The sequence below is a fragment of the Lethenteron reissneri genome, chromosome 20 (genome assembly GCF_015708825.2).
Source record: "Lethenteron reissneri isolate LAM-NWPU_2019-01 chromosome 20, ASM1570882v1, whole genome shotgun sequence".
Classification (NCBI taxonomy): domain Eukaryota; kingdom Metazoa; phylum Chordata; class Hyperoartia; order Petromyzontiformes; family Petromyzontidae; genus Lethenteron; species Lethenteron reissneri.
In genome coordinates this window covers 4,664,788-4,682,092 of record NC_083798.1, presented here as the reverse complement: position 1 = coordinate 4,682,092, position 17,305 = coordinate 4,664,788, and the positions used below count along the sequence as shown (strand labels likewise).

Genomic DNA, 17,305 nt, shown 5'->3' with positions numbered 1-17,305 from the left:
GACAAAAGCTTGTGTTGCCTCCGAAACGTCGTGATTTTTATTTTATTTTACTTTTATCAATTAAATTTTTTTACCTACGTGACTTTACCGAAAAAACCTAAGAATACAGATAGGAATTGCTGACCCCTAGTGTGGATAAGACGTCGGTTTAAGATATTCCGTCAGTAGTTCTGTGATACATTCTTTCACAAACCATTCTCAAGCACAGGGTTATGCAACACTATCCTTGAGCTCCAAATGTGTTTTTGTCACCTCATGACACCGACACTGATAGCACAATCATAACAGTCAGGGAAAATACAAAAACAATACCTCAAAAGAAAAAAAAATAACATTTCAGAGCGGGCAATCATTAGGTGTTCAGTGTAAGAAAGTGCAACCCCACTCAACACAGGTTCTCAAGTGTTGCTAGCGCTGCTGGACTTGTTGATCTTGTTTGACAATGCTGCTCGACTGTCCACAGTGTTTCACTCGGGCATTCTGCTGTACACATCACAAATGAACCACACCATTGCTGATCTCGTCAAGGAACATAAACCATCACGTGAACTCCGATCATCCTCTCAGCGGCTTTGGGATCGCCATCGAACAAAGACGGTCACTGCATCGGGCGCGCCTTCAGATTTTCAGATGTGCTTCTGCAGCTGTCTGGAACGCTCTTCTTTGCGATATACGGAAGCCACTAGAGCTATGCACTTTAAATTAAACATTGAAAACTAATTTATTTAGAACTGCTTGTGTTTAGTTTTCTACATACAGTACGAAAGAAGTTCAACATACATACCTTTCTTCATGTCTATATATACCGTAGACGTACATACCCCCCTCCCCTACACCCCCCCTCCCATACTCACTTGAGGCATTCGTCCATGACAAAAGCACGTGGGTGATCGTCTGCTGACATGGTAACGACGGTTTCTCGGTCGAAGGCGCCGGGTCTGGCCTGATCGACCGTGTGGCGCGTGATGGTGGACGTGGTGTAGCTCGTCCAGTAGAGAGTGTCCCAGCCCCGGTGGTAAGCCAGCCCCTCCACAGAGCCCACGTCTGAATGCGGGAAGAAAACACACCGGTTAAGGCGCTATATAAAATCGCGTCAAGATAAGCTGTACCTGCGGAATGACTCGTACGCATAGGTGGTGGGACCCGTGGCCTCATGGGTGCTGGCACGCAAAGGAACTGCAGCAAGCAGTGACTCGTGGCACACTCACTCTCCACGATGACTCGTCGGCCAGTTCCATCATTGAAGAGCTGCTGGATGTTCCCAAAGTGGATGTCGCTGAAAAAGATCCTGCGCCGGCGGTAAGGGACGCCACCCGAGGTGGGGCGTGGTCCTGAGCCGTAGTCAAAGGCCAACGCGATGACGTTCTTCATGTGCTCCGGGTCTTCAAAGGGCCGCACCTGGCGCCAATTGGAAAATCGACGTCCGTTTGAGAAATTGACAGCAACAAAAATGTTTTTAAAATGTATTCCGGGCACCGAAGGATCAGCGAGTCGTAAGCATAACGAGTACATTCGGTTTGTTCGTGCAATTCTAACGGCGCAGGGCTATCACGGAAGGTACGAAATTTCACAAATAGAGTGTGCAGTTGTTTGACAGTAGGGGGGCGGATGTTGCCTGTGCATAATTCCAATGGAGTAATTTGCAGGTAACTTTTCAAATTTGGCAAATTTTAGACCAAGACACCACAGCCTACAATTTTCGAATTACGTAACAGGAGCCTTAAAAACTTCACTCTGAAGCAGGCATGTATTTTGCGGTTAATACACCTGCAGTATTAGCCAGGGGGGGCTGACCGATTTGAACCTCTGCGACAAGTGCCTACCTTTGGGCTATGTCATGACAAATAATAAAAAAAACTGCATACATAAGATTGCAATGAGGATTATGGTTTGCCATTCTTTTTGCATGTCAGGGAATGCATTTTCTTCAGCTGAAATAGCTTTTCTTGCATTAGGAAGCGAATGGCTGATGAAAGTAATTGCACGCACTACATGTGACCTTTGATCTTCTGAAAAAAGCAAGGTTGTTTAACACTGAAATATATATTTTTTATTCAACCATCTTTCCATTTATTATGCCAAGAATGTCATGTAAAACAATTGTTGGATATATATTTTTTTATAACAATGAAGTCTTATTTAACTACGAGAACCCACATAAACCACATTCTATCCTTTGCATAAAATCTTGGAAGCAAATAAATGATACCTGCAAAGCTTAGAAATGATGCCCATATTTGAGCCAAAGCACATGGCTTTCAAAGAGATATACAATTAATGTAAAATGTGTATTATGCTAGATATAAGCAAACATATTACACACACTTTCATAGCTAACAGTTAAGAATCTCAAACGCATTGGCTCCCAGTCAGTGAGGTGGCAGACGATCGTTCACCTTTCAAAAGAGCAATTAAAGATAAAACACCCACACATTACAACTGTGGGTGGCGGGGGAAAGTCTGCAAAGACTCACGTGAAATCCTCACCGCCGCTCCCGCCGTTATCGATTCCATTACAGAAATACCCAAGTTAATAAAAGCGTCAAACAAAAGACCCCGGGGGGGGGGGGGCTGCCGCACACGCACCGGCGCATTGAGATTGAGCTCGTCGAAGAGATGCACACTCTTGAGGATGGTTCGCTCCGAGTAGAGCAGGTAGCCGTCGTAGTCGCGGCACGAGACGCCGTCCTCCGCCAGGAGGCCGTGAGCGCACGCGCACATCCGCCGGCCCTCGCCGCGGTACAGGCACAGCTGCTCGCAGCCACCGTTCTTCCTGGCGCAAACGTTTGTGCCTGCTCGGGTGGGATGGTGGTGGGATGAAACGAGGTCAACGTTTTCGGCAATACATTGGCCAATTAGAATCCTTATCTTTGTCAACGACGTACTATGGTGACCCGACTCCCACCCCACAAAAAAAACAAATACGGATCATGTTATGCACACTAGCCAGGCGGGCTCGGATGGTCATTCTAAATATTATTGTCAAGTCAGTGATATGTTTATTGTCTCGTACTGAATGATGGGGATGCTGCTGCAGTGTAATGGTTGGCTCACTGGGATTGCAATCCAGAGGTCGCAGAATTGTTCCCCTGGTGTGGCAGTTGAAGCAATGGGCAAGGTTCTTACATACCCCATGCCTCTGTACACCCAGCAGTATAAATCGGTAGACCACAGTTAGTCCGTTGGCAGGTCGCGTGTGGTAGGGGAAAGTATTGGGCACTCCCACATCTTCAAAGAACTCTGGCCAGTGTGGAAGAGGTCAAATGCCCTATAGAGGGCCTCTCTAGCCCTCCCTATAGTGGATGCTGTTCTGCCAATCATTGGAGTGCCCAAGAAATTTCAGAGCTGCACCTTTACCTCTTATTAAAAAGTTTTTATTTTATTTCATATTGCAAAGTTTAAACTTACTGCTGGGGCAGATGGCAAAATTACTCCCGTGGCACTAAAAAGAACAAGCATATATGTTTGTACATACCGTATAGTGAATAACACATTATGCAAAGCAGTAAATGCACTATTATAAAAATAAAAAACGTAATTATTGTTGTGCAATCAAAACGAAATGATAATACATCAAGGTGGTTTCGAGAAAAGAAGGCCCAAACAGGCGTAGCACAAGGGCATTGCAATGACAGTCAGACCAAAATATACGAGTTAATTATTGTTTCCGCTGATAACCCTTCATCAAGATTGAAGACAGCAGTATTAGCATGTTCTATTAGGTATGTCCTTTAAGGCATGTTCTATCCTGCAGCCATTCTGTTGGAAGGGTAATGAGAACAGGCTATTTATTGTATTCGTGATTTAGGACTGGTACATTTTAATTCTTTGTTCAATAGTGGGAGTTCTACTGTGCAAGTCTCAGATGCAGCCTCACTGCCTCGTCACCACCGTGACATATAAAGCCTCTTTCCTTTTAATATATTCAGTCATCACCATGGATTTTCATAAATGATGCGGCTAAGTGTGCCTCATTCTCTAAAGCAATGAAGAAAATTGCACATGATATGTGGTATGCCCATCAGGCTTGTGAAATAACAATATATGGGTAAAATATTGGATATTCAGCACAAGGACTGGTATATGAATTCAGCATGGCACACATTATTTAAATAAACTCATTAAATCCATATGAAAGAGGTGATGGGAGCTCTTGCATTACTACATATCCAAATTAACAACTCGTAAAATATGCCAATTTGAGAGATGCTTCAATATATTTGAAGCTGCATAAAATGTAGCAGTGCAAATGCTTGATTTTGTAATTCAAGATTCTTAAAAAATACATATCATCCTATATATTAAAGGGCAGGAAAATCACGCAAACACAATATCAAGATTACTCTGACATTGTCCCATATTCAATTTTTAAATTATACCACCAAAATTATTGCAATTGTTACATTTACTCTTCAAAACTATCCTGATGTGGATGAGAATATGAGGAGAGTTTGCAATTGTGGATAAAAAAAAAGACTCAATTCAGCATTGAGCACAATCATGCAGCCATTCTGCTTAAAAGGTCATCTTTATAAGTCATGCAAGAAATCAAGCAGAGTATACAATCTGCCATCACAAAGCTGATATGTGGATTGAAGCTGCCGCATTCTATTTGACATTCTATAAACAGGACCCTGCGGGTTGGGCTGGTAGGAATAATACTTAGTACCGGTACAGAGATATCGACCAGGTATAGAGGAGTTAAAGAAAAAATTACTGTATTCTAGTGTAACGTTAATTAAAAGTGTTTGTTTTGACAAGAAACGCTGTGAGATTTAAAGACTCGTAGTCTTTCATTTCCAACACCACCCTCAACACCACCCCTCCCACGGACGGACGGACGGACGGACACATTAATCTATTGGTGGTCTGGTCCACTTCGTCCCTACCAGTATAACCATATACTATGTAAGCAGGTGTTTATACATATTTATGTGCATGCAATCATCAATCATATAATGTCATAACTAAGGTAACTTGAGACCTGATTGAAAATGTAATATAAAATAAATGATCATCGCGAAAAATAGGGCTTATTGCATTTCGGCCCACGTTAGTAACAAATAACGGTTGGCCAAGATGTGACGGATCTAATTTGGTAATATGATATAGAATTATGAGCAATCAAGGCATTCAGTGAGAAATATATCTATACACATACATGTATATGCATAACACTGCATGGCAATTGAGGAATTACTGCATTGTACCTGATTAGTAAGTGATAGAGTATTATGCATGATGTTTTTGTGATGTTAATCAGAATGGGATGCAGTGGGTGCGTACGCATTCAGTAATGGAGTATTCATATGCATACAGGAGCAATTGTGCTGCAGACCATACTGAAACAAATGTCAAATTAAATCAATCGTATTGTCACCTTTATAAATGATGTATTTCAGTAAGGGGTCAAATAGAGGCATGAACTGATATATAAATAGCACAATGAATGCCACAAAAATGTTTGTGATTAAAAAAAAAAGGAATATTACTGTTATTTGGTTACCTCAATCACCACTGCACGACACACAGCAAGTACCATGATTGACTCTTTTCTGTTCACAATTCAGTGCATTTACACTTGCAGCAATTTTATCATATTTTCAACTGCCATATTTTTGGTCCCATGGAGTTAACACAAAATCCAGTGGAAAGCTTGAGTAAATAAAATGTATTTTACAGTGAAGATTGTTGTTTTAAATATTAAGCAAGTGCTAATAGCACTTTGGGTACCACCCAGTAGTGTGGTATTGCTACTGGGGGTTGTGGGATTTTAAAAAAATCATTCATACGATTCCGTGGAGGAATAAAATAGATATAAGAAAATGTTTGGCGCCAAGAAATAATTTTCCTCCGCGTAAAATGTGATAAAGGTCAGGCATTACCCTTTTGTCTCTCCTTGTTGAAGACTTTCACATCCTTGAGTTGCACGCCAATACCCGTTCTCAGGGCCACCACATCTGTGGCATTTTCCTTGCTGCCTCTCTTGATGGAGCCATTAGCATGGGTCCTACAAATCAAAAGAGTATACTGAATGATCCTCATACTCTCACCGAGCTAACTTCATTTCAATGCCCCTTTTCGTGCCAGTAAAACACCGTAGCCCACACAGCGCAGCCTCTATTAGCATATCAATACAGCAGGCCAGCAATAATACAATATTAAGTGTAGACTGTACACACTTACATCGCATGGGAGATCAAAAATAATAATAAGAAAGCCTACCAAACTGTTTCAGTCACAATGAATCAATTCCATTTGTGTGTGTGTATATGTTGCGTGGATTGGCTAAGACACTGGGAAAAACGGCTGCACAAACATACCGCATAATACATTTTAGTAGTGCAGTATATTGTATGTACGTAAAATATCGAAAATACATTTCACGCGATAGCTGTACCCATGGCTCAGGTGGCCTTGACGATGCACAAAAGCCACATTTATATTGTGCAAAGACTACTTGTTGTGACAGCCATCAGTCAGTGGCCCATAACATGACTCACTGGGCTCAGCTTAGCCGCCTCGTTTTTTCAGTGTGCTTGAGAAATACTAAATGGTGTGTGTGTGATATATATGGATTTGGGGAGCGGTAATGCGGTGGTTAGCGAACCTGGCAACCCGAGTTCAATTCCCGCTCACAGCCGATGATCTGAACTCGTCCTGGGCTTCCGCGAGGTCAACTAAACGAGCACCTGGTGCGGTGTGCAAAACATGGCCACTAGGGAGACAAAGGCGGCCAGGCGTGGTGCTGGTCATCCAGCCACTCCCTGTGCCATGCCAGCCTTCATAGGTGCTACTCGCTCATAGCACGAGCCCCAACAGTCTGTCAAGGCTATACGGGAAGCTTTGTCTTGGTATTTGTTAGAAACGGATTAGCTTTAGCCCGGTTGCCTACATATGGTGTTCAACATACATGCATACATACAGGTGACATGAGACCTCGCAGCAGTCATTATTCAGAGGTTGCGCAAACTAGCCACCAAAAGGGATGGGTCTGTGCTTGAACACCCCTGTTCCATGCCTGCAATGCTACGTGTGCTCGCCTCCCCGCAGTGCTGCATTTCGCCCACCACCATAGAGAACGTCATGAAGTGATGTCTACCCATGTTTACAATGATAACAGCACTATAATGTAATTAACATTATTATTATGCTGACATTATGTAGTAAGCTTGATTTGATGTTTTGCAACGTACTTAATAGAGTCTAAGCAGCTTAATGCGAGATCCATGCGAATAATATGTATTTTATCAGATAAAAAATATCATGCAAAAGAAAAAAATCTGCATGCTAATATAATTTATGAAAATGGGCTTGACCGATGTATGCATTTGGTAAAACCAGTTTACGCACTGTGTATAATAAATAAACCCAGTAGCAAACATATCAACTACGTTGCTGATAAAAAAATCTCTGCCCGTCTTTGAAAAAGAGGTCAGGGTTTGTTTACCGATCACTCCAGTAGATGTAGTCTCCGAAGACAGACACGGAGAACATGTCCATGTTGCTGGTGGACAACACGACCTCCCGATTCTCTCCGGTCTCCAGGTCAATGCGCTCGATCTTGTCTGTGCGGGCATCGCACCAGTACAGCTTGTCCTCCTGTCCAGTGGGACGTGAGAGGAATAACACCACAGCCATTTTGGGGGACAGAACATAAGAAATCCATATCTGTAGGCAGTTACAAATTATTACAAAAGAGCCCACAACTGGCAGTATTCAAACATGCGAGTTTAAATTCGATAAATTGGTGGTCTCCAATGTTAGGGGAGGCATTTTTTTGAGGTTGACACCGCATCAAGGCTGGCATTGACCGCCACTGTGATGATGCAACCGCAAAGCAGTGAATGGTCGGTCGCTGACAATGTCGGAACTTATTTTGTCGTTCGGGAAATTCTGGTGGAGTCTGCAGGTGCTTAAAGGAGGGAACCTTTTCAACTACAGTAAAATAGATTGTCTGAATTCAAACGTACGTTCAGTGTGCTTCAATAATGAAACCTTTATGAAAGGGACAGAGTGAAAAACCAAAGGAATTATTATATTAGTATGCTTGGTTACCCAAAAAATCCTCACAGTGTCTCAAGACAATTTTTCAGGGTGGTACTGCCAAGTTTTCAAAAGAAGGGGACATGTAGCTGCGTGTTATCCTAATTCAGTAATTCACATGTAATGTTTAATCATTCGCATGTTTGGCCAATACAACTTATATTGTGTTTTTAACCAAGAAACCTAAAGGAAACCCAGGCTGAACAGGGGGAGAACATACAAACTCCACACACAGAACGACGCCCAAGCCAGCAACCAAACCAAGGGCCTTTAGCTGTGATGCACAAGTACTACCAAAACGCCACCCTGCCGTCCAATTAAAGTCGCCGCGTGCAGCTCAAAATGTAAGGGCACACTGACATTTTTTGGTTTTACTGCTTGATGCGTCCGTGCTGAAATCCCAGTCGCCAATGTCAGCAGAAAGCCCACAGTAAATTGGCAGCTACGTGCCCCCTCTAGCCTCCACCTCCATGAACATGCCACCAAGATCGTCCACTTGCGTGCATCATGCAGATTTATAAGCAGGGGCTTATTTAATTATTTAGAAACGACCATTTCAAGTGAGGATGTATAAATTATACACGCAAAATGGCCATTAGTCTATGCCGCCTGACAGGGCGCTTAATCACAGACCTGCTCAAGCATGTATCCACAGGGCAGAGCTGTCCTGACGAATTCACATTCGCAAGGCGCTAACTCTGACGCCAATGTAGCAGTCTGTAGAGCGCAAGCTCCATCCTCTAGAATACTCCGAAATTAGCGATTTTAAATGAAAATCAACGGAGGTGAAAACATTGCAAACAAAATCTACAAAATAAAGGTTTCCATGAATAAGCTCCTACTGTAACTGGGTGTTAAGGGGACATGTAATATTGATCTAGGATTGAAGAACAGCTGTTGCCTGCTGCCTGACTGGTGCCATTAACCTTAACGATGACTCAGATCGATAAATAAATAAGCCAGCAAATACACAATTAACAAGCAGACTATGAAGTTGTAACGCTCCACCAACATCACCTGAATTTCTATGCTCTTTTTTTTGGCGGATTCAATGGCGTACGTAGCCACGACATTTTGTTGAGAGATTACTGAAGAATAATAGCAATTAAAATCATTAACCTTTAAAATAAAATAATAACTCTTTGCCTCACTTGGGGAGACTGACCTCATAATCGACAGAGATGCCATTGGGCCACGCGATGCTGACATTGACCAAGACAGTGCGCTCCGTTCCATCCAAACGGGATCGCTCAATGCGAGGGTTCTGGCCCCACTCAGTCCAGAAGAGGTACCTATCAAACAGCGGATAGACACGTCAGTTCAACGTCGAGCCTTGTACTCAAACTCTCAAATAAATCACGACGTTTCGGGCGCAACACAAGCGTCCATGATTGCAGGAATCCATACCCTTTGGTTCATTCGGTAAAGTCACGAAGGTATAAAATAAAATAAATCACGTTTCGGGCGCAAAAACAAGCGTCTGTCATCAGGTGAGAAGGCACCTGATGACGGACGCTTGTGTTGACGCTTGTGTTGCGCCCGAAACGTCGTGATTTATTTTATACCTACGTGACTTTACTGAAAGAACCAAAGAGAATGGATTCCTGCAGTCACGAAAGCTTCAAATAAAGATTGATCCAGCTCTCAAGATAAACGATCATAACAATAAAACAAGATAAGGTCCAGTGGCATACACAGACACATACAGGACAAATTCTAGCGCACTGTTACATGGCACACTTTTAAAATTCTCATCGCAAATTTCTGAAGGTGTGGATAATGAGAAATTCTCATGAATACACAGAGATTAAATATTCCACTGGCAAATGACAGCTTTACAAAGTATAGATTGCTAGAGGGTACTATGAGTAGTATCTTAATATCGCAGGCTCTATTATTCACACACAAAAAAACAACATAATTAAAAAATTCATAGATCATAGATTTGTCACCAAAGGCAGTTCATATTCTCACACGGAACTAAACAATAAATTCACAGCAATACCAGGCATGTGCATCGTCATAGATGGAAGGTACAGTCGCATGCCATATACATCTTTGCTCCAATGTATGTATCTATAACATGCCTCCAAAACGATTTTATAGTGACAATGCTCATGCATATAAATGAAACAACATCTCATTACGTTTTTTTTACAAATGAAGCAAAGCTTTTTTGATAAACTGATTAAAAAGATTAGACTTCAAGATGTTGTTGTACATTATATATTTTCCTTAATTTATTTTATAAATGTAGCAATCAATTTGGGCTCACTTTATGTTTAAAACAATTGTGCAATGTTTAATGGTAGCTTCATATTGAGAGTAAATATAATTATGCACTGCCATGGAGAATTATGACAAATACATGTAGTTAAGCATCTATACAATTTGCCCAGAAGTATGGCAGGCACAAACAAATACTGCTGTAAAACAACAATCCAAAAGGCCCAACGGCTAATAGATTAAAATATATTTCTATTTAGAGTGTGTATATTTCATTTGAAGCAATACACATGTTGTATAATAGAACAATACATACAAAATATGAGTGAATATAAGTAGGCATTATATTAAAACTTAGGTTTATTTCAACAAAAATGTCGAATATATGCATTTTTATTTTTTATACACAAGGATAAACATGGGACCTAAAGAGCCTAAAGATAGGTTTACTGAGATACTCCTGTGCTATGAAGATGTTTATTTGCCCGATTCAAGCATAATTGGCAATCCAATGTGACTATTCCATGCATGTGACGTGTTCAGTGGTGACGTGTATTGTTTTAGATCTGCTGTAAAAAATGTGTTATTGCAGAAAAGAATAATAATAATAACAACAACATTGGCATTTATATTATTATGTTTTGAGTAAATTTGCCCGAAATATTTTTCGGCTACGAAGGTAAGAAATAACAGCCAATGCATTTAGAGAACGCACAATGCAGTACATCCACTCGCTGTAAAAGGTGCCAACGCGTTCCCCCTCACCCTTTATCTGGGTGCACGGCGATGGCCCGGGGCTTATCCAGCCCCTGCGAGATGACCACGTAGCGGAAGGAGCCGTTTAATCTGGCCACCTCAATCACGTCAAAGCCCTGGTCAATCCAGTAGATGTTTCCTGAGCACACAGAGGCATGCAGCAGCAGCAGATGGTTTAACAGAAATATCACATTTGCTTTGCGGATTTGTTTTCAATGTTTATTCAATTACCCTGAGCATGCGAATTCCAATTGGAATGTAAATGCTCTTTTTTCAGTCGTGACCTGGGTCACGTGAGGGAACATTTAAATGTACTTTATTTACCTACGAGGAAGAACATTGCATTTTATTTTTAATTATGTAAGTGGAAATAGCTTTTAGATGAAGGCAATTATTGTTTGTACATATTTTTTTTTACATTTCATTTTGTAATGTATTCTATAACAAATTTCACACATTGGGGCTATACATTTAAATGGTTTCCCACGGGGTGTGCTGAATTAACATTGCAGGATATCACACTATATATTCATTTTCCCTCACAGAATTTATCGGGCAGCCGTAGAAAAGGAAAGATCAACAGTGTCAAAAACAGGCTGCGATGCAAAGTACACTGACAATTAGGCCTCAGAACCTTGTATTTAGCGGGAAAAAGCAGATACACCATGTTTTTTATTCTGTTACATACTGTATTCCATACCTCACATTGATACAACCAATTATCTTTACCGACTGTGGATTAGATTGCCAGTGACTGAGGTTTATGGACTTTGGAGGATATCTTTTGTCTCAACATTCTAGATTAATGAAATCAATATTGTGCCCATTCCTTACGGTGACTATTTGGGCAGGATAATGGCAAGTGTAAAACAACACCAATACCAATCACATACCAATGTTCAGCAGTGTAAGATATTGACAGCTGGAATGTTGACTTAGCAATCCTAATGTTGACTTTTATATATAAATACTATAACCATGTTGGTATCACGCAGTATAGAAATTGTGTAATGTACAGACATCATTTATATAATTGTATAATACATGTTTAAACAAAAAGCACCTGTACAATAATGGAAAGATTTTCAAATGCGTCAACATTTACCAAATATGTTTGTGCACAAAAAGAAAGAATACTTTTTTTTTACAAAAAAACTAGTCACTGAACACACAGGCAATTTGGCGTTGAGTCATGTTCATCAATTAGGATTAGGTATAGTATTTTCGAATCAATTATAATTACTGTGAATCAATTGGATTTAGATTACTCTGATGAAAAAAAAAATCTTTTTTCGAATGAACCTCATCTAAAGTAGGGCTCCAAATTGGAATTCGGCAGGCTGGATTTATTATCCCGCTCCATTACATTGCCAGACATTGTGATACTTTCACTGGCCACAGACTGAGGAGTCTCATTCAAACAGGATATTCGATGTGACCTACATCAGACAGGATTACATGTCAAAATAGGTAATAATGTCGAACAATGCAGTTCTAACATCACACGTGGTTTAAAAATTCATGTGACTGCATGCAAGACAGCCTTTAGCTATAAAATGCTCGGCAATCCTTTCAGAGTTATTTGAATATATTAAACATATAAATACAGATTAACGGTGGCCTTTAGGCATTAGTTGGAAATCACATCAGTTTCATTAAAAAAGAGAAGTTTGGATTTCAATGCCTTACTGCTGTGTTTCCAACACTTGACTAGCAGTTGCAAGTTGTGCGTTTATATCCCGGCAGACAGATCAGCTCAACCACATTCATCCATGGGGGGGGGGGGGGGTGGTAAAATCAATGCCACTTTGTCGCCGTGGGAATTCCACAGATGCGATCTGCCGGGCTGCAACAGAAATGTGGAATTTTCACTACTTGCTCAGGATCCCAGATGGAGATCACATCACCTACGAGTGCGGCCTTCCGCGCACGGCCTGGCAGTATCGCTGCAATCCATACAGCGTCCATTGCCGCCTTGGATTGATTGAAGGACCTTAACATTAAACTATGATATCTGACATCTATACAAACTGTTGCTTCCAGCCCCCTGCCCCCACCCCGGTGCCCCCAATCCTATACAAAAGAAGAAGATCGATGGACTTCTATTGCTCGTTTGCGAAGAAAGAAAGCTATTGCTTTTTCTCTTGCCGATTTATCACTTCCCCCCCATGCCCATTACCGGCAATCCAGTCCACAGCAATTCCTTCGACTCTTCCCAGGCCATTGGTGATGATGTCCTCTCTCCAAGTCTGGTCTCGCTTTGCACGGTGAATGCTGCTTAATCCCATGTCCACCCAGTAGATTGTATCGTTTCCTGGACAAAACATCGACACACACTGCACTGATACATAGGTCCAATTGAAGGAAAGAAACATAACTATGCAGGTAACATGTCTCATACTGGTTGTCCATAACACAAAAAAACGGAAATTATTTTGAGAATAAACATTTACAATTTGAACCGCATAGTTGATATGATGGTAACATAAAAGTTAATAAAATAAACATGCTGCCAGTGTACGTGTGTATATATACTTATACATGTGTAGTGACATATAATGGGTCACGACGGCGCCGATAGCCAGCTACTGAGAGGGGAACTGGGAGTGTAGTGGCCCTCTCTGCCAGCAGGGGACGCTATGTCATGGAAAAGGGTCCCGAGGGGGCATGGTTCTGGTGGCTGGAGGAGAGGGGGCATCTTAGGACGTAGCAGCCTGGTTGGCTGGCAAGGGCACGTGACAGGACAAGGTAAGGATGTGGGCCAAAGGTGACAGAAGGGACACGTGGTGTATGGCCTAGAATCTTCTGGTAAGTTCCAGAAGGGGGCGTGGAGCCAGGCCAAGCTGGGGGGTATAAAAGGGAGGTCCCGGGGTCCCATCAGGGCTGTCTGCTGGAACGGAACCCGCCGTGCTGCGTCTTCTCCTCGGTCTCCGATCTTCGTGCTCGGCATCGTGGGTCAGGCAGTGTGTAGTTACCCCGTGGTGGTTACTGGCTATGTAGTTACCCCATTGTGATCGTAAAATGAACGTGTTGCCTCCTGAATAAGTGTGTCTCTCAAGTGAACCCGCTACATATGTATAGACTGAGCTCAAACTGCCATCTAATTATAATTCTTGAATATTGGATTATATATTTAGGTCACCCTGTAACGTGTACGATATCGGACTGCTGTGTATATATATATAAAACGATCAATCAACGTATTTGCTACATAACAGAAACATTGGAGAGAAAATAAATCCCATGATATAAAATGTGCAGCCACGTTCAATTCTCATATTTTTTTACACCTCCGATTAGCACAGTTGGCTGCGTGCGGTGCAAAAGAAGTTCAACATACATACATATATGTGCATGTGTAATAAAAGGACTCAGACACTTCTTGCTGACTCCGTGTCCTTTATTTGGGGTTCGCGTTCTCCTTCCCACACGGCACTCCTCCTGAGACTCTCTCCCTGGCAGCCCCACATCTGCCTTCGCTCCCGTAGCCTTCCACGCTCCTGCAGCTCCGCTGCAGGCTCTTGGTACAGCCCTCTGGCTGCTCCCCCAGCAGCTCCATCTCTGCTCCCTGTTCCTCCGTGCGTGGCGATCTCGCCACCTCCCAATGTCAGCCCTTCGTGGCCTCTATGGCTATCTCGCCATTTCCTACCTCAGCCCTTCGTGGCCTCTGTGGCTATCTCGCCATTTCCTACCTCAGCCCTTCGTGGCCTCTGTGGCTATCTCGCCACTTCCTACCTCAATCCTCCACTCTCTCTTCCACCCCGCTGGCTGGCGCCGTCATGAGCCCCTCAGCCACCAGGCTGAGGCACGGCGACCACCCAACGTGTTCACCACCCTTCACTCCCCCGACTGACCCAGATAGCTTCCTGTCTCCCGGCTATAACTTCTCCCCCACGTCACCCTGACTCCCCCCTCTCGGATCGTCATATCCGCCCCGCCCATTTACGCCCGCATTACACATGCAAAGAATTTTATAAATACTTGTTTTTTTTACTCTTCATATTTGCATGTGTATGTGTGAGCAATGGTGCAGTGATCAATACACTGCACCCGGTGGCCTGAGTTCGATTCCTGACCATGGCTAACTTTATTGACGATTATCTAAACCGGTCCCGTGCATCCCCTATGCCAAGCTCGGCCTCGTACAAGTATATGGCGAGTTGTGTAAACATCAGCACTAAGACAATTGTGACCAGGGCATAGTTCTTGCCATCCATATCATTTACTCGTGTACCATGCTAGCCTTCATAGTTGCTCACTAAGTGCACTTGTTCCAACAATCGAAATGCTATAGGGTGGGTTTGTCTTTGTATGCGTGCGCGAGCGTACGAGTACATTGGCGTGTTGAGTCGAACATGCTGACCTGCATGAAAATCAATGCCAACGGCGAGCGAGGTGCCGGATATTGGCACCAAGGCATCGGTCTTATCGGCTGGGTCCAGGGGGATGCCACGGATGCCTTCGTGAACGGAGTACAGCAGGAAGGCTCCGATACCTGCTTTGCATGGACACAAGCACACTTCAAACCACCTGACCCTAACATGGGAAGCCAGAGAGATAACCAGATCATAGAAAACAGCGGGAGCAGATAAATCAAAAGGGAAGACCAGGGCTCACAGTTGAAAAATCATTCCCGTCATCTCTCCTTGGTCAGTAAAACAAAGCGTGCCTGATAAGCCGCACCGCATTCTGAAACAGTGAACGCAAGTCATCTTTTCTGAGCGTAAAGGCACCATCACAGGAACATGGATTCTTCTACAACCTTGTGCCCCCAGCGGTGAAGCAGTGGCATGAACACAAGAAGCCGAGTTCGCTTCTCAGCCACGGTTAACACGAGTGTTGAGTGATAGTGACCGTCTCCTGGGTAACAACTGCTTCACCAATCCCATGGCTGACACGGCTTGGAGAGACCTTCATCCAGCAGCGGATTGGCAAAGGGTTGCACGTTATTCTTTTGAATTAATTTTAGTGCTCAAATTCAAATTAGAATCCTCAAATGAAAAAAAATTTGAAAATGTATATAAATGAATAATTTCTCATTTGTACTGCACACAGTTTGTGTTCACTCTCAAGAGGGGGAGAATGATTTAGAGGTACGGGAAACCACAGACAAGTGGGAAGGCAGCCAGAACCCGTGCCACCAATTGCCCAAGCTCTGTGGGTCCTATACTGGGATTTTGGCCAAATATACTCATAAGCTTGTATACACGGGGGGAGAACGCCAGAATAACCTCGCTAAAAACCTATACGTGTGAGGAAGGGTAACACTCAGTTCCTGTAGAGATGAAAATAAATCAAATTGCTGTCCTGAAATGCCTTGGGGCAAGGCAGGAGATGGCGACCTCAACCCCCACGGGTAAGGAGGGAGAGCTGTGAAAAGAATTGGGTGCGACGCCACCACAACCCTCGCTGGATCACAGCGCCTCACAATTGGTGATGCAATGCAGCCTAACCTTCGCAGTTGCGCTGGTCAGCCTGCAGGTTGTAGCCGGCCGTGCAGCGGCAGGTGCGCACCGTCTCCGAGCTGGGGAGGCACAGCTGGGCACAGTTTCCGTTGTTCACGCTGCACGGGTTCGTGCCTGGGGGCAAAGGTGGTCACAACATGCCACGTGTTTTGACTTCCTCCAGGAGGGGAGCAAGGCGGCCCACGTGAAACTAAAGCATAACGTGCGCATTTGGTGATTGTCAGCGATTCGGTACATTTAGTATTTGCGCCGTTCAAATAACGCAAGGCCATTTTGAAGGAGCTGTGTTTTCCTGCCAATAGAGGGACGATGCTGCTATGTGCTTAAATGTTTTTTTGAACTATGATGTCAGTACACATTGCCTACTCTTTAAAACATGTGATGGGCTCTTTAATGTCCACAGTAAAGGAGGTAGCGCGTCTAATTATTGATTAATATACCGACAGCATTAACCAGAGTGGCCGCTGGTCTGGAACCACGATCCTCAAGACGCACCACGTGGCAATCGCGCTGCCGTTTGGCCATGTCACCACCTGCTCCACTGGGATGTTAGGTTACTTCTTTTCCTTTTCTCGATGACATTGAATATATATTAATTCTAGATTTGAAGCTTTCGTGACTGCAAGTATTCATATTCTTAGGTTTTTTCCGGTAAAGTCACGTAGGTAAAAAATCTAAATTAATAAAAGTAAAATAAAAATAAAATAAAAATCACGACGTTTCGGAGGCAACACAAGCTTCCGTCTTCAGGTGGAACCGTCACAGCACGATAGCTGTAATAAAGCAAGTGTGCTGTGACGGTGTAATCAAGC

General features: G+C 43.0%; 1 protein-coding gene across 6 annotated transcripts in view; it reads right to left on the bottom strand.

Annotated features, from left to right (window-relative positions):
• LRP1 (LDL receptor related protein 1) overlaps positions 1-17,305 on the bottom strand; it is a 308,287-nt gene that overhangs the window by 67,153 nt on the left and 223,829 nt on the right. For 4 of the 6 annotated variants that reach the window (XM_061554630.1, XM_061554632.1, XM_061554633.1 and 1 more), the window contains 10 exons: positions 16,482-16,607; positions 15,392-15,526; positions 13,208-13,342; positions 11,038-11,167; positions 9,212-9,338; positions 7,451-7,602; positions 5,886-6,010; positions 2,587-2,792; positions 1,209-1,398; positions 855-1,044 (listed from right to left, as the gene is read on the bottom strand). In XM_061554630.1, coding sequence (XP_061410614.1) covers positions 855-1,044; positions 1,209-1,398; positions 2,587-2,792; positions 5,886-6,010; positions 7,451-7,602; positions 9,212-9,338; positions 11,038-11,167; positions 13,208-13,342; positions 15,392-15,526; positions 16,482-16,607 — 1,516 coding nt within the window. The remainder of the gene's footprint in view (positions 1-854; positions 1,045-1,208; positions 1,399-2,586; positions 2,793-5,885; positions 6,011-7,450; positions 7,603-9,211; positions 9,339-11,037; positions 11,168-13,207; positions 13,343-15,391; positions 15,527-16,481; positions 16,608-17,305) is intronic. The other 2 variants (XM_061554631.1, XM_061554634.1) reach the window with 1 other exon arrangement.